The 18,413-nt window shown below is 40.1% G+C and overlaps 1 protein-coding gene across 3 annotated transcripts in view; it reads right to left on the bottom strand.

The window, feature by feature from the left end:
- RECK (reversion inducing cysteine rich protein with kazal motifs) overlaps positions 1-18,413 on the bottom strand; it is an 87,982-nt gene that overhangs the window by 27,548 nt on the left and 42,021 nt on the right. For all 3 annotated transcript variants that reach the window (XM_017974661.5, XM_002743073.5, XM_054257687.2), the window contains 6 exons: positions 17,255-17,288; positions 14,293-14,490; positions 9,833-10,100; positions 7,327-7,506; positions 3,632-3,844; positions 1,146-1,282 (listed from right to left, as the gene is read on the bottom strand). In XM_017974661.5, coding sequence (XP_017830150.1) covers positions 1,146-1,282; positions 3,632-3,844; positions 7,327-7,506; positions 9,833-10,100; positions 14,293-14,490; positions 17,255-17,288 — 1,030 coding nt within the window. The remainder of the gene's footprint in view (positions 1-1,145; positions 1,283-3,631; positions 3,845-7,326; positions 7,507-9,832; positions 10,101-14,292; positions 14,491-17,254; positions 17,289-18,413) is intronic.

Below are 18,413 nucleotides of genomic sequence, written 5' to 3'. Positions count from 1 at the left end.
AGGAGCCTGGATTCCTGATGATGAAGCCCTGGACTATTTGTTGCTGGGCTTTCCTTTTTTTTTGAGACGGAGTCTTGCTGTCGCCAGGCTGGAGTACGGTGGCACGATCTCAGCTCACTGCAACCTCCAACTCCCTGGTTCAAGGGATTCTCCTGCCTCAGCCTCCCGAGTAGCTGGGGTTATGGGCATGCACCACCATATGAAGGCAATTTTTGTATTTTTAGTAGAGATGGGATTTCACCATGTTGGCCAGGATGGTCTCGATCTCTTGACCTTGTGGTCCGCCCTCCTTGGCCTCCCAAAGTGCTGGGATTACAGGCATGAGCCACTGTGCCTGGCCTCTTTTGCACTTTCTTTTACTTCTATTTGTTCTGTTTTTTTTTTGTTGTTGTTGTTGTTGTTAATATTATTTAACACAGGAAAACAAAGCAAATAGGAGCTGATTTCACTGTCTGCCTTTGCAGCCAGCTCATGGCACCGACGCCCCCTGGTGGCAGCCCGAACACTTCCCTTATCTTAACTACTGAGTGTGTAGGAGTTCTACTTGTCATCCCCTGGTTTCCACCATGCATTGGTCTCACTGCCAAGAAGCTGAGCTCCAGCTCCAGGATCCGTCAATGAGATAGCAACATGCTCTTCTAGCTCTTGGCAGGAGTATTTGGCAGAGAGAAACTGAAGCAGTGAGATAAATTCCATTTTTACATATTAAGCTAGACTATCATTTTTTATACCCTATTGGGTAAGTCCAAGCTGTCATCCACTGGCACTCTGATGACAAAAAGCTGACAGTCTCTGAGGGAAAACTCCACCTTCTAGTCATTAATATGGTAAGAAGACAGCAATGGTATGGAGCTTGTTATCTGAGAATGCTGGCTTCCTGAGTCACTGCTTAGAATTCCTGACTGACAACAAACAGTTCATATCTCCTCAGACTGATAGAAAAATCACTTCTGCTTGCATACTTTAAGACAACAATTATTTCCTGGGCCAAAAAGGCCAAGCAAACAAGACTCTGTGATTGAGATGGTATCACTAAACCCCATGTTCTCAACAGATAAATGCTCATCCAGATCAAATAGCAAAACAAATAGTGGGAAGAGAGAAGTATTTGAAATCTAAAATCACACATACAAAAAAGTACTTACTAAGATATGTATCCAAAGGTATACAGTTCTTCAGATCATCTGTAGGTGACAGAAGCTCACAAATACTTTCAGCTGTGTGGTCTTCAGGGAATTTGTTCTGGTCTCCACATTTTTTAAGAATCTCCACACAATCTGATCTTGAAAAGAAAAATGCACATAAATTTAGAGCTTGAGGAACCTCCTCATGTTGTGTAGTCAGCATCACTTGTTTCTGAAGCTTTCCAGAAAGTGAGTTTTTATAACTTAACATGTTTCATAATTGTTTAAGTATGGCAAAAGAGAACAGGAGTCACAGGAGAGCTCAAGTTGAATAATAAATTCAAAGCATCCCTAACTTTCTCTTGTCTGAGACCAAGGCCCTTACTCAAACTGTATACTTCTTCATACTGTTACTACCAGTAATGTGGCTTTTCAGTTATCTTTGAGAGGAAATTAAATGAAGCTAGTCTGATTTACTCTCTGCAAAAATCATATATCCTCACTTCCAGGACCTTATTCTTGCTTGTTTGCTTGCTTGCCTCCTTTCTCCTTCCCTTCCTTGTCTTTTCTTAAGTCTCTTTTTAGTTATCAAATTAGTGCCTGGCCTATAACAACTGGAAAGTCCATTACTTAATTTTTTATTTTTTCATTTTTTTTTTGAGACGGAGTTTCGCTCTTGTTACCCAGGCTGGAGTGCAATGGCGCAATCTCGGCTCACCGCAACCTCCGCCTCCTGGGTTCAGGCAATTCTCCTGCCTCAGCCTCCTGAGTAGCTGGGATTACAGGCACGCGCCACCATGCCCAGCTAACTTTTTGTATCTTTAGTAGAGACGGGGTTTCACCATGTTGACCAGGATGGTCTCGATCTCTTGACCTCGTGATCCATCTGCCTCGGCCTCCCAAAGTGCTGGGATTACAGGCTTGAGCCACCGCGCCCGGCCTAGTCCACTACTTTAAAATGTTCTTAGTCTTCAATAGGGATGTGACTCCTACAAGTTTTCTGTGCTAAAAGTCTACATGTTCCCCTCTTGTTGCCTGATGCTTGTCACCTAATTGTTATACCTCAGTATTTCCCTTATCAGTTTATCCTCAAGCCCTGTCAGATAATCAGGTTATCCCCAAGCCATGTCCCCTATCAGGTTATCCCCAAGCCATGTCAGACTGGACTCTGTTTAAGATTGAAATTAATAAGGTAACCAGGAGCACTGAGCCACTTAGGGGCTAGATATTAACTTGGTTTTAGAAAACATTTGGAAAAAAAGATGTGTGAAGAACAATGGGCAGATTACTATGTGTTTAATGCTTTTGGTTTCATCTACTATAGCAGCTCCTATCTTTACTTGATCCTAGATTTCCTAAGCAAACCATTCAAAAATGTTTACTAGAGGCCAGGCTCAGTGGCTCATGCCTGTAATGGCAGCACTTTAGGAGGCTAAGGTGGGTGGATCACAAAGTCAGGAGATCAAGATCATCCTGGCTAACACGGTGAAACCCTGTCTCTACAAAAAGTATAAAAAATTAGCTGCGTGTGGTGGCACGTGCCTGTAGTCCCAGCTACTTGGGAGGCTGAGGCCGGAGAATCACTTGAAGCTGGGAGGAGGAGGCTGCAGTGAGCTGAGATCCTGCTAGTTCACTCCAGCCTGGGTGACAGAGCAAGACTGCATTTCACAAAAAAAAAAGCTTACTAGAAACAGGGCTTATTGACTGCATTCACTAACTCGTTTACTCAGCAAGCATTTAGGGAATATCTACTGTGTGTCAGGATTATACTAATACCTGAAGAGGAGAAAAAGAGGAAAGAGGATACACAAAAAATGGCGCAAGGAAGAAGTTCTTTTTTTTTTTTGAGATGGAGTCTTGCTTTGTCACCTAGGCTGGAGTGCAGTGGCATGATCCTGGGGTCCAGCAATTCTCCTGCCTCAGCCTCCCTAGTAAGTGGGATTTCCAGTGTCCACCAACACGCCCAGCTAATATTTATATTTTTAGTAGAGATGGGGTTTCACTATGTTGGCCAGGCTAGTCTTGAACTCCTGACCTCAAGTGATCCACCTGCCTTGGCCTCCCAAAGTGTTGGGATTATAGGTGTGAGCCACCATGACTGGCCAAATAAGCTCCTTAAGAAGAGCAAAGTCTAACAGAATATAAGACAAGTACACAAATTAAAATATAAAAATAGAATTGTGCATCAGAGGTATTTAATAAATGTTTTATGAACTAAGTTCCATAAGAGAAGTACAAATAAAGGTCTGTAGCAATCTGTAGTAAGGATAAATTACTTTCAGCTGGAGAAATCTGGGAAGACTGTACAGAGATGTCTGGTATTTCAGAGGAGACATAGGCAGTGGGTGGGTGATAGGGGAGCAATATTTCAACTAGAGGAGGAAAAAGTGGGAAAGCATTTGACATATGGGGGTGACAGGCAAAGGAAGTGGTGGGAGAGGCTCTGGCTAGAGATTATAGAGGGTCTGAACCAAAATGGGAGAATCATTAGGATGAAAGACACTTACTTGCAAATAATACTGCCCCGGGATTTACTATGACAAGGTTTAATCTGCAGTGAACAAGCTATTGCTTTCCACATCTCTGGCTGGCACTTTTTTATATCAAGAACAGGTATATTGATAAATGGCATCTTTATGCTTCCTTTCTCCCACAGCTTCATGTCATTCATGGCTCCTTGATCTGACTGTGCATTACAACTCCTGAAAAGTTCTGTTGGCCTAAAGAGAAAAAAGGCCAGAAAGAATCAAGAGGCAATTATTTTATAGAGAGAAGCAATGAGTAAAATCCTGACATAGTAATGCATCAGAAAAGTCTGGTTTTCTTAAAGAAGAAAGCACATACAACCCATGAAAGGATATCAGCTTCGACTGTATGAAGATTCAATGTAGACACCAGCATTCAACTCTGACTGCATGTTTTCTTTTTAACAGATTCTTGTGAGGCAGTTTAAAACTTCACAATGCTCCAAACAAGACTATTATCCCCAGACTGCCCCATTTCATTTCATAAATTAAATATTATGAGGCCAACTTTTAAAAATGGCAAGATAATTTATAAATCAAAATGCACCGATTTTATGGGTACAGCTTGATGTGCTTTGACGAATGCATCATCTAAATCAATTAAGGAACACATCCAACATTTCAGCCAGTTCCCTTGTACCCTGTTAAGTTAATGCCTCTCTGCTGACTGCAACTCAGGGGCCATCACTATTTATACTTATATCACCACAGATGAATTTTGCCTGTGCTAGGCTAGGTACAGTGGCTCACACCTGCAATCCCAGCAATTTTGGAAGGCCAAGGCGGGAAGATAGCTTGAGCTCAGGAGTTTGAGACCAGTCTGGGCAACATAGAGAGATTTCATTTCCACTAAAAAAAAAAAAAAAAAAAAAAAATAGCTGGTGTGGTGGCATGCCTCTAATTCCAGCTGCTTAGAAGGCTGAGGCAGGAGGATTGCTTGAGCCCAGGAGCTCAAGGCCAGCCTGGGCAATATAGCAATACCCTATCTTGAAAAAAATTTAAGCAGATTTTAAAGTAGTATTAAGTTATTTAAAATTATAATAAACCCATTACATGTTAATATAAATAATATTCTTATGAAAAATAACTATTTTACAAAATAAACATTAGTGAGAAGAGTAGGACTACTTTACCATTTTGCAAACCTATGTAATGTCTGGCTTACTAAAACTCAGGTGCATTTTCATATCTGCTTCTGAATTCAATATGTTTCTGTTTCACATTTTAGTCACTGGAAACCTCCACTGTTTCGTTATTGTTGTTTTTGAGACAGGTTCTCACTCTCACCCAGGCTGGAGTGCAGTGGCATGATCTTCTGGGCTCAGGTGATCTTCCCACCTCAGCCTCCCAAGTAGCTGGGACTATAGGTACCCACCACCACACCTGGTTAATTTTTGTATTTTCTGTAGAGAGAAGGTTTTGTCATGCTGCCCAGGCTGGTCTTGAACTCCTGTAAGATTTAGGATTTTGTTATCTTCTTCGGAGGAATGTTGTTTTCATACTTGCAGGCAGTTAAATTACCGACAAATACCTTATTCTTCTGGAGGCAGCTTCAGGTTTTGTTAAGGTTTTTCAGCTTTACCCTTAGTTCTTGGATGTCATGGCCCTTATGGAGTTTACTAGGTCCTTCTAACTTGGCATGATCTGAATTCTAAATTGTCTGCCCAGCAAATGTTAACTGCTATAATCTATGTTCACCTTCCCCTGGGTTCCTTGTAGTCTCATCTTGCACAAGTACAATTTAAGTGTCAGCCAGCCAAGGACTTAAAGGGAGTCTGTTTATGGATTCTGGGACATTTCTTTTTGTGGTCCCCTCCCTTGTGGGATTTTTTTTTTTTAAGAGATAGGGTCTTGCTATGTTGCCCAGGCTGGAATGCAGTGGCTATTCACAGGAGCCATCCCACAACTGATCAGCATGGGAGTTTTGACCTGTTTCGTTTCTGACCTGGGCCGATTCACCCCACCTTAGGCTACCTGGTGGTCCCCCGCTCCTGGGAAGTCACCATATTGATGCCGAACTTAGTGTGGACACCCGATTGGCATAGTGCACTACAGCCCAGAACTCCTAGTCAAGTGATCCTCCCACTGCAGCCTCCCCAGTAACTGGGACTGCAGGCATGTGTCACTGCACCCAGCAGATTTTTTTTCCCTTCAATATCTAGCCTCTCTGGCAGCACCAAACTCTGATATCTTATTCCTTAGGCCAAGACTGCTAAGGAATGCTGCTTTCTGCTTGATCTCTACTCCCTATGAAAGAAAACTGAAAATGTCTAGGAGGAAGAAGTAGAGAAATGTGGCTTTTGCTCAGTGTGGTTTCCATGTTTCAAGAGATGTTGGCCAGGCATGGTGGCTCATGCCTGTAATCCTAACACTTTGGGAGGCCGAGGCAGGCAGATCAGTTGAGGTCAGGAGTTTGAGACCAGCCTGGCCAACATGGTGAAACCCCATCTCTACCAAAAATACAAAAGAAAAAAAAAGGCAGGTGTGGTGGTGGGCGCCTGTAATCCAAGCTACCTGGGAGGCTGAGGCAGGAGAATTGCATGAACCTGGGAGGCAGAGGGTACAGTGAGCTGAGACTGTACCACTGCACTCCAGGCTGGGTGACAGAGCAAGACTGTCTCAAAAAACCAAACAAACAAAATATAGACCTTCCTGCTTTTGATTGGTCTCCAATACCTTCAAAACAACTGTTCTATTTTGTGCAGAGTTCATATCTGGTATTGGCAGGGCTGTTATGCTCATACAGGCTACTCTACCATAACCAGAAGCCAGACTAGAACTATGTGCTCAAGTTTAACTTCAAACATTTCAAATGTACTCAATCTCTAAGTCAGGTTTTTACTGGCTAATAATCCATCACCAGTTGTAAAGATATCTCAATTGTCTCACTCTAAGTATAATCTAAGTACTTTAAAAAAGATAAGATGTGTGTAGTTTGAAGTAAACACCATCTGACAAAAATATCTAGAACTTTCTTCTGGCCCAACTGAATGATTCTCTTCCCTTTTGCCCTCTTTATTTCTGGGTTATAGCTTATAAAACCAGCCACTCTTCTTTAGTAGCTCTCCCTCTCTGGCTTCTGTATGGAGTTCTCTCATTTTGGGCTTTTGGTGCCTTTTCTGTTTTCTTCAGTTTCTTCAACCATTAACTGTTGATATGCTCCAAGGCTCAGTTCTTGACCCCTAATTTTTCTAATGATACTTGATATCCTAGGAAAACATCTATTTGAATTGCTTTTGTAAAGAAATATTTTTATATGAAACAGGGTACTCACTGAGAAGGAACCTCAGCCAGCCTGAAGGTCCTTTAAAGTAAACTGTTTAAAAGTGGACATTTGGATGACCAAATAGTTCACAATAATTTATTCTACAATGAATTATTTCCACTGGTGGTACAGTACAAGGGAGAGGGAACTGATGGCAAAAGATTCTTTGAATTCCAGAAGCTTGAGATATCTCTAGATTAGAAGGGACTTTGTAATAGTACTTCCTTTCCAAGAGGTGATTTACCAGATGAAATATTCATTTAAAAATGAAATCATAAAAAATGTGACTTCCTTTTAACCCAACAGGAACAAAATCAGAGTAAAGTGGTATTTTTACTTATTAAAAATTAATGATAAAAATATTCCATGTATAATAATTTGTTCCAGAGTAAAAAAAAAAAATTGTTCCTACCTGTTGTTAAAATTAGTACAGTAAGTAAGGTTTCTACAGCCCAACTGGCAAGGTTCCCGGACATCCGCTAAACAGGTCAACATAGACACTTCCACTGGATTATATTCACAAAAACGATCAAACTCTTGCCAACTCTGTGTATTGCCCCAGCTCATGCTGTAAAGTTTAGTGCAGAGTTCCCTGAAATAAGAGCACAATTGCAGAAGCAGACATGAACCAACCAAGTAAATATTTGATTTTCATAAAACTAAAACTCTATGAACTATAGACTTTGGAACATATGTAAGAAAAAAATTGTAAAAACCAAAGACTATTTCCTAGAAACTAGAGCCAGAAACAGTGATTATTTTGCATGGAAAACAGTTAGGCTTCTTTTATCATCTACCTTTTCTCTTTTTGTCAAAGTTGCTAGAAATTTCAGTGCCAAATTTACTGTTCAATTATATTTGTGCATCCTTAGTTCCTGGCACAATTATTTCCCCTTATATCTTTCTGATTTCTTTTTTACTTTTACTTAAAGCAATGTTTTTACCTCCACAAAGATATATTCCCTTATATTTATGTTCAGACACAGAAGGTAAAACTAGGACATGGTCCTCTAACTTCTTTTAAGAAGCATGATAGACTTAGGATATATCAGTTTCTTCTTGAAAAACTATACTAAAGCTATTTATATTCCCTAAGATATTCCAAAGTCTCTCTATACTATTATAATTAATACACGACATTCTTACTTTTACAAAGCAACTTAAGTGTGTGTATATAGCTAAAACATTTGTATATTTTCTAAAGTGCTCTTATATATGATATTCATTAATTTTATTTATAAAATACATGTTTTACTATACAATAAAATTTTCACATCATTGAAATACACAAATTGTAAGTAAAATTTTTCATTCATCTTATATTTTATTTGGCTTCATATTTACCCCATGAGGAAGATATCTTTTTTTTTTTTTTTTTTGAGACAGAGTTTTGCTCTTGTTACCCAGGCTGGGGTGCAATGGCGCGATCTCGGCTCACCACAACCTCCGCCTCCTGGGTTCAGGCAATTCTCCTGCCTCGGCCTCACAGAGTGCTGGGATTACAGGCATGAGCCAGCTTCACATAAGGTTTTATGAAGATGAACTCTGATGAGAATGAAAGCCTTCAGCAAACCATAAAACTCAGTATTAAGGTTAGAGAGAGGGAAGAGCATTCCTTACTGCAGCTCTTCTGGGACTACACAGCCATTCCAATCTCTAGTGACTCTATATAGGTATAAACACTTCTGTGGGCATTCAAAGAAATACTCAGCATCACACCCATAAATATATTTATTAACTTCTATAAAGCACTCAATTTCCTTAATTGCAAGCCTAATTTAATTTCCCTTTAAGTCTTTTTGTTAATTTTCTTTGGATATTTTTCAGATTTTTAATGTCTTTTATTTATTTGGAGACTGAGTCTCACTCTTTTTCATGTCTTTCTTTCTTTCATTTATTTAAGTATTTATTTTGAGATGGAATCTCACTGCATCCCCCAGGCTAGAGTGCAGTAGTGCAATCTCAGCTCACTGCAATGTCCGCCTCCCACATTCAAGTGATTCACCTGCCTTAGCCTTCTGAGTAGCTGGAATTATAGGCACATGCCACAGGATTTTACCATATTGGCCAGGCTGGTCTCAAACTCCTGACCTCAGGTGATCTGCCTGCCTCCGCCTCCTGAAGTGCTGGGATGACAGGCGTGAGCCGAAGAGCCCAGTCTTCATGTCTTTTAAAAAATTTGCCAAAGTTTGACTGACAGTTACCAAAGTTTGATAAGCTGTTCTAGGCACCATTTTTTGCTAAAGGATCATCCAAGTTAGAAACCACAGGAAAGATTGTTTTACTCCTGGTATCTTATATTCATTTCAGGATATCCTAGTAACATGGGGTCCCTTTTTACCCCAAATAACTCTAATAAAGCAAATTTCTATTTTACCTGTATTCTACCATGGTCTTAGTTATCTCCATTTGTTTTTGTCTCTAGACTGAAATTCCTACATCTTATACTTGTACAGTAAATTTTTCATCCTTAAGTGTATCAGCCAAATGAATGCCAATATGCTACCACCTAGCTCTGGTTGTAAGTGCTAACTCAGGTTATCCACCAATATAACAAAGAGTTCAAAGTTTTATAATTTAATAAAGAAAATGTCCCTTAGATGTCAGATCAAAACATTTTCTAAACTGTAAGCTTACTTCATGATCTCTATAAGGATGGAATTCATATTGCATCATCTTAAATATTTATTATCTTGCTAATGCTAACCTTCCACACCCCAAAACAGTGCTTTTAGCACAATGTTTTGTATATGCTACACAATGCTCAATACACATTTTCTGGGTGAAAGAATATTTTATATTTTCTACATGCTAAGCCTATATACCATGTAAAATATAACACACATTTGCTAGGCTTAAAATCATTAATTAAAATGCCATTTTCAACTGATTTTAGTAAAGGAAAATGAAATACTAACCTACATGTTGAAGTGTTTGCTTTAGAACAACAATGCAGTTTAGCCCCATCAAGGCCAGTAGAGGGAGGAGGGTGTACAGTGACTCCAGGGTGAACAGATTGTGAGCTTTCAAGAAAACACTGCCAAAGAGGATCTTGAGGCAAGGGCTGGGTCTTACAACCCTCGATGAGACCATCAACAATCTCCATTTCTGTTTTCTTGGACATGAGAATTCTCTTGCAGGCATTTTGGCAAGCATGGTCTTCGGCTCTGTCACAGCAATATAAACCTACATTTTCAGAATGTAAGTGACTTAATTAGCTGTTTTGTTTTTGTTTTTTATCCTCCTGTAAGTTCTGGGATACATGTGCAGAACATGCAGGTTTGTTACAATAGGTATACATGTGCAATGGTGGTCTGCTGCACCCATCAACCCATCATCTACATTAGGTATTTCTCCTAATGCTATCTCTCCCCTAGCGCCCCACCCTCAACAGGTCCCAGTGTGTGATGTTCCCCTCCTTGTGTTCTCATTGTTCAACTCCCACTTATGAGTGAGAACATGCAGTGTTTGGTTTTGTGTTCCTGTGTTAGTTAGCTGAGAATGATAGTTTCCAGCTTCAACCATGTCCCTGCAAAGGACATGAACTCATCTTTTCTTATGGCTGCATAGTATTCCATGGTATATATGTGCCACATTTTCTTTATCCAGTCTGTCACTGATGGGCATTTGGGTTGGTTCCAAGTCTTTGCTATTGTGAATAGTGCTGCAATAAACATAAGTGTGCATGTTTTCTTTCTTTCTTTTTTTTTTTTGTCATACTCTGCTTAGCACAGAACATGGCATGGTAGTGGAAACCATTACTATTCTTAGTTATCTGTCAGTATTTGCAGAATACAAGCCCTACCAAATTCGTTCTCTATGACTTTGCAGTGCAGCAAAAAGGTGAGGAGCTAAAGGTAGACAAGGTATGTATTAGCAGAATTCACCACTCCCCAATCATGGGATCTTTAGCATCATCCTTACAAAAATGAAAGGTCACCCTACACCTAAGAATTCCTCACAGGAGAGGTATTTCACATCCCTAGAAAACGTATTCTAGATTGAACTGGAATTATTTCTTGCTAGAAACAATCACCTAAAAGGGATCATGCTCCTGACATGAAAGAGATGACTAATTTTTATAGAAACAAACACAAATACCGTATTTCATCATATTCCAAGACCACATAAAGCTTTCATGTGTCTTAAACTAATTAATCCAAGTTGTAACATAAATAATACAGTAGCAAACTTTGACAAGATATCAATTTGGTTCTGTCTTTAATGTTTTGCAAGAATCAGAAATAAAAAAAACCCTTTCAACCATACTATAGAATTCAGAAGGGCTTCTTTGAAGTAGTTTTCTTTGACTTTGGAAGAAATCTATTTATGCATATCTATTTGGAGCCTTCTTTTCCAGATTCCTCTGTATTGGCAAAGACAGAGATGGTTGTTCTACCCTTAAAACCTCTTTCAAAAAAAATAAAATAAAATAAAATAAAAAAAAAAAAAAAAAAAAAAAAAAACCTCTTTCTCGGCCGGGCGCGGTGGCTCAAGCCTGTAATCCCAGCACTTTGGGAGGCCGAGGCGGGTGGATCACGAGGTCAAGAGATCGAGACCATCCTGGTCAACATGGTGAAACCCCATCTCTACTAAAGATACAAAAAATTAGCTGGGCATGGTCGTGCGTGCCTGTAATCCCAGCTACTCAGGAGGCTGAGGCAGGAGAATTGCCTGAACCCAGGAGATGGAGGTTGCGGTGAGCCGAGATTGCGCCATTGCACTCCAGCCTGGGTAACAAGAGCAAAACTCCATCTCAAAAAAAAAAAAAAAAACTCTTTCTCCTTTTTTATTGAGCTGCCATCTCCTTAGCTCCAGCAATACCTCTGTATAGACTAAATGTCAGAGCACAGATCTTCCTTTAAAATAAATGAAGGTTATTGGGGCAATGCTTCATCCTTTGATTTTGACCACACTGCTACACCACAGAATGTCAAAAGCATTAGAGTTCTGCTTTAGATGGTGGCCAAGCAAGGCACAAAGTACTGCTTTTGAGTTACAAAAACAAGTCTTTCTTTCTTTTCATCTTTTTCCCCCCACCCGAAGCAGGGTCTTGCTTTGTTGCCCTGGCTGGAGTGCAGTGACTTGATCGTGGCTCACTGCAACCTTGCACTGGGCTCAAGGGATCCTTTGGCCTCAGCCTCCTAAGAAGCTGGGGACTATAGGCATGCACCACCACACCCAGCTGATTATTATTATTTTTTTGTAGAGAGATGGGTTCTCACTTTGTTACCCAGGCTGGTCTCAAACTCTTGGCCTCAAGCAATTCTCCTACCTTAGCATCACAAAGTGCTGAGATTACAGACATAAGCCACAGAGCCTCTTTTAATATCCCAGTGTAAATCAAAACATTGACATCTGGCTTATAAAACAGTCATTAGTCAGTTTGGTCCATCAGTTTTTATAAATCTGAACACCTCTAGATGAAGAAAATGGATTCCAGGATGTACAAAGTTGAGACTCTGAAGAGCCATATCAGGTACAGTTTCATCAGGAGGCCCTGATTTTTCTTCTTCTTCTTCTTCTTCTTTCTTCTTCTTCTTCTCTTCTTCTTCTTCTTCTTCTTCTTCTTCTTCTTCTTCTTCTTCTTCTTCTTCTTCTTCTTCTTCTGCTTCTGCCACACTTCAGTAGAATTTTTTTTATTTTTATTTTTAATTCTTGTTTTTTTAATTCCTGATTTTTAAAAGATACCAGGCTCTCTTTTCATTTTTATGACTTTTTAATTACAAAAGTAATAATTGCTTATTGGCAAAAATTCAAACACTATGGAAAATATATAAAGTGAAACAATTAGGTATAAACTAAAAAGTGTATCATCACACTATATTTTTAGTTCTGTGATTTACTTTTTTTTGCTCAATACATCTTAGACTTCACTCTTTTTTAGAGATAGGGTCTTGCTCTGTCACCCAGGCTGGAGTGCAGTGGCAAAATCATAATTCACTGCAGCTTTGACCCCCTGGGCCCAAGCCATCCTCCAGCCTCTACCTCCCAAGTAGCTAGGACTAAAGGTACGTGCCTGCCCAGTTAATTTTTTAATTTTTTGAAAATACAGGGTCTCACTATGTTGCCCAGGCTGGTCTTGAACACCTGGCCGCAGGCAATACTCCCACCTAGACCTCCCACAGTGTTGAGGTTACAGGTGTGAGTCACCATGTTGGCCATCTTGGACTTGTTTCTTTCTTTTTGCGTTTTTTTTTTTTTTTTTTTTGAGATGGAGTCTTGCTTTGTTGCCCAGGCTAGAGTACAGTGGCACAATCTCAGCTCACTGCAACTTCCACCTCCCGGGTTCAAGAGATTCTCCTGCCTCAGCCTCCTGAGTAGCTAGGATTACAGGTATGTGCCACCACACCTGGCTGATTTTTGTATTTTTAGCAGAGACAGGGTGTCACCATGTTGGTCAAGCTGCTCTTGAACTCCTGACCTCAGGTGATCCACCCACCTTGGCCTCCCAAAGTGCTGGGATTACAGGCATGAGCCACTCTGCCTGGGCTTTTTTTTTTTTTTTTTGAGACAGGGTCACTGTCACCCAGGCTGGAGTGCAGTGGCATGATGTTGGCTCACTGCAACTTCAGCCTCCCAAGTTCATGTGATTCTCCAGCCTCCGCCTCCAAAGGAGCTGCGATCACAAGTGTGTGATCCTGGGTAATTTTTGTATTTTTTGTAGAGATGGGGTTTCACCATGTCGCTCAGACTGGTCTCTACCTCCTGAGCTCAGAGCATTCTGCCTGTCTTGGCCTCCCAAAGTGCTGGGATTACAGGCATGAGCCATCATGCTCGGCCTTGGATTTCTTTCTATATAAGAAGTCCTTTTTTTTGATGGTTGCCAGGTGTTATTATTCTTGCAATTTAATCTATTTTATAAGTATGCCATAATTTATTTAAATCAATTTTAATCAATACTGTATTGATGGATGTTTGGGTTATTTGTAATTTTTCTCTATTACACCAGCATTGTAGTGAGCATCCCTTACATGCATATATATATATATATATATATATATATATATATATATTTGTAAATTTGTGTGTTTTCTTTTGAGTTAAATTCCGAGAAATGGAATTGCTAGATCAAAAGCTTATGATTATTTGAAATCTTAATAGTCATTACACAACTTCTCTCCAAAAAATCCCTATCAATTAAATTTCCCACCCTCAGAATTGAGAATTCCTGTTTCCTCATACCCTCTACAGTCTCATCTTTCTTGGCCCCTATTGGCTGTGACAATATTCTTCAATCTGCCAAATCTAAATACCAAAGAAAGTCTGGCATTTCTCAAATGACCCATATTGCAGCTATCTACAAGAACATATCACTTCTTTTTACAAACTCCCAAACCAAAGATTGAAATGAGAGGAATATGTCCTTTTTACTTACTATCTGTTGGGTTCCTCATTGGATAAGACTGAGTATAATTATTCACACAATGTATTAATTGTGGACTAATAGAAGCACAATAATTTTCCACTGCTTTGATCTGAGACGGACCAGGAGAAGAGTCTGTTCGAAAAATGGCTTGACAGTATTCTCGGCAGTTTGTGTGGTGACCTGCATAACTGCAACAAACCGAGCCCACTATGGAGAAAAAAAGAGAAGGCATCGAAATGGAAACAGCTTTTTGTTAATGTTAAATCATCATCATAATGATGGAACAATACGTCTTTCTAAATTTGAGAAATAAAACCATGCCATAGAAGATGAACACTTAAAATCGACACTCCTGTAGATATAATCATGGGGACATTCAAGTGCTCACTAGTATAAGTCATTATTCATCAGCTTACAGTCTCTAGTCCAGTGGTTCTCTACAGGAACAGTACCACCCCCACCCCGCCCCCCGCCAAGGAGTTGGACTACGGCTGGCTTTTAGTGCATGGGGGTTAGGACTGCTAAATGTCTTGCAATGCATGCGACAGTCTCATATAACAAAAACTGTCTCTCAAAACGCCAAGAGTGTCCATGCTGAAAACCAGTGAAGCCGGGTCTTTCTGTGTTAGATTTGTAGAGGCTTATAAACCCAAACCAAAGCAAAACCAAACCAAACCAAAACAAAACAAAACCCTAAATTCCTCACATTTATAAAACAGGGCCAGTAAAAATTAAGTGATGTAAGGATCATTTAATAAATATGACATTTATATAAGTGTATCTTGAAACAAAATCCCAAAAGTTTTATATGGCTTGAACATCTAGCTGTACACCTAAATTGAGACAGACTTCATCTCACAATTGATATGACCTGCTTCAACACTGAAAAGTAAAACTCACTTGAAATAAATATTACTCTGGATTTATGTATTAAAGAATCAATGGGCTTCCATTTAAGGTATTTTGGGACAGCTAGATGAGTAGCTGGGGGTGCAAGGGATTTGTAATGAAGAAAAACAAGAATCCCTCATAGGAATTTAAGGGAATCTGTGGGAGGCTGAAGGGAGAGGTGGAAGTATGGCAGGAAGAGGTTAAGAGAAAGCAGGGGGTTGGGTGCTGTGGCTCATGCCTGTAATCCTAGAACTTTGGGAGGCCAAGGCAGGAAGATCACTCAAATCCAGGAGTTCAAGACCAGCATGGGTAAAATGTTGAAACCCTGTCTATATTAAAAATACAAAAATTAGGCAGGCGCAGTGGCATGTGCCTGTGGTCCTAACTACTAGGGAGGATGAGGTGGAAGGATGGTTTGAGCCCAGGAAGCAGAGGTTGCAGTGAGCCAAGATCTTGCCACCACATTCTAGCCCTGGCAACAGAGCTAAACCTTGCCTGAAAACAAAAAGAGAGAGGAAAGACAGAGAGAGACAGAGAGAGAGAGAGAGAGAGAGAGAGAGAGAGAGAGAGAGAGAGAGAGAGAGGGAGCTAGCGCGAGCACAGTGAGGAAATTCCTGATAACTTTTAGGGATAGATGTGGAGGAACAAGAATCAGGTTTCTGGTGAATTCCATAGACCCATGAGCATGAAGTTCAGATGACTTTCAGAAACAATGATAATGATAATAATAAAGTCATAATAGAAGAAACTGAACTAGGACTGAACTGAGGTAGGACAAGCCTCAGTTTCCTAGATCAGGAAATTTTCCATACCTACTGTACTACCTCTTTTAAACTTGCTACCAAACTCCTTGTGTTCATTGACAAATAGTTCATTTTCTTCACAAAGAACAATTTTTTTGGACAGAGTCTTGCTCTGTTGCCCAGGCTGGAGTGCAGTGGTGCGATCTCGGGTCACTGCAACTTCTGTCTCCCGGGTTCAAGCAATTCTCCTGCCTCAGCCTCCCTAGTAGCTGGGACTGCAGGCACATGCCACCATGGTGAGCTAATTTTTGTATTTTTAGTAGAGATGGATTTTCACCATATTGGCCAGGCTGCTCTTGAACTGCTGACCTCAAGTGATCCATTTGCCTTGGCCTTCCAAAGTGCTAGGATTACAGGCATGAGCCACAGCAGCTGGCCAAAGAACAATTATTAGTGGCTACATTTATCACTGTAAACCTCAATAAGGATAAGTTGCGGGTGATGGTGGGGAATGGTACAGACATGTAAGAATAGAAAAATAGGAATAGAACAAGATGCCTATCTTCTGACTGTCCCATTTGGCTGGCTTCCTCACCAGTGTGAGAGGACATAAGATTACATGCCTGGAACTTCCTAGAAAATCTTGAACTAAGCCCCAGTTAGAAAGGGTAGAAGATAAAGTACAGATGGCGAATGGTTCTTATCCTTCAATATTCTTCCCTGTTCAGCTAAGAACTCTTTGTTCCTTACGTGTGTGTTCCCATACCTAACTGCTCTCACTATTCCCTTCACCTGAAGGCTTTCCTCCCATCTCCATTTCCTCCATTCTAAGCTGTTCACATCTTGTCCATCCTTCACGGCCAGGCTCAGCTACTAACTCCATGAAGCCACCTCTAAGCATCCCTGTAGCCTCTAACTCCTGCAGCACTTTATCCAGTGACACTATCTTATATCCTACTATATCCCAGGGTTGTTTGTATACAGGTCGTGTCCTCCACAGATGTGTGTCTGCCACACACTGAGCAAATACTCAATGTCTGCTGAATGAACTGAGTCATAGCATTCAGCTACATTATATAGTGTGGGTACTTCTGAAAATGGGCCTATTTATTGGGTTGTGATCATGCTCTAGCACATACAGCTTTAGTATCTGCATTGCACATCTATAATTAGGACATGAAAATTGTTATAATACACGAATGACCTGAATACATCATGCGAAAGAGCCTATTGAAATCCTGCTGTGCACACTGCTTCAGATGGCTTACTAATTATGTTCTGTGAACAATGTTTTGATCTTTGGCTGCTTGTACAACCATCGACAAATATATACTTACTTTCATTTCTGCTAATGCAACTGAAAAGAGCATTCTGTAAATTAAAGAAAAACAAATAAACAGAAATTAACAACCAGACAGAATTTGTAATTTGATTATACTTAATGGTTACATGAAAATCATGATATTAAAACGATTTAATTCTTCTCTAAATCCAAGACTGAAAACACAGAAGTTATGAAATGATATCCTGGTAAAAAGGCAAACCATCTTCCAACATACATCAGGATCATGATAACTACTTGGAGCCATAAGCTGACCAGTTATAGAAAACCAAGTTTCTGTAAAGCTGTAAGTGTGTGCGGGGCGGGGTGGGTGGGAGGGACTACTACAATGTATTAATCTAAATTAATTCTTGCTGTATATAAAAAACTTTCCAGAAAATAATAAATGACATCTAGGGAAATACATATTTCATGTAACTACTGCAGTTTATATTTGAAAGGACTTTAGAGATTATCTCTACTTGTTCTCAAACACTGGGATCACCTGAGTTTTCTAGACCTTACCCTAGACTACAGATTCAGAATCTTGGGGTGAGGCACAGAAATCTAAATTTTAAACAAGACTTCAAATGTGTGTTATTTTTTTTTTTGAGACAGAGTTTCGCTTTTGTTGCCCAGGCTGGAGTGCAATGGTGAGGTCTTGGCTCATCATAACCTCTATCACCTGGGTTCAAGCAACTCTCCTGTCTCAGCGTCTCAAGTAGCTGGGATTACAGGCACCTACTATTGTGCCTAGCTAATTTTTGTATTTTTAGTAGAAACAGAGTTTCACCACGTTGGCCAGGCTAGTCTCAAACTCCTGACCTCAGGTGATCCACTGACCTTGGCCTCCCAAAGTGCTGGGATTACAGGCATGAGCCACCATGCCCAGCTCAAATATGGTTTTTAGATAGCCATCCTAGGACCAGGGTTTGGGAATCTATCATTTTACAGATGAAGAAACTATTTTCTCAGCAGGGGAAAGAGACCCACCCCAGGTAACAGAGCCAGTCAAAAGCAGAGTTTGAGACTATAATTAGTGTACCCAGAATGCTCAGATTATTGTTCAGAAAACAACACCCTGTATTAAAGTCAATGTAAAGAAAATAAAACAAAACCCAAAACAAGACAAAAATGAAAAACCTACACAAAGCCATTTGGATATTTAGGGCTTG

Source organism: Callithrix jacchus, chromosome 1, assembly GCF_049354715.1.
Source record: "Callithrix jacchus isolate 240 chromosome 1, calJac240_pri, whole genome shotgun sequence".
Taxonomy (NCBI): Eukaryota; Metazoa; Chordata; class Mammalia; order Primates; family Cebidae; genus Callithrix; species Callithrix jacchus.
This window is presented reverse-complemented; position numbering and strand designations above follow the sequence as displayed.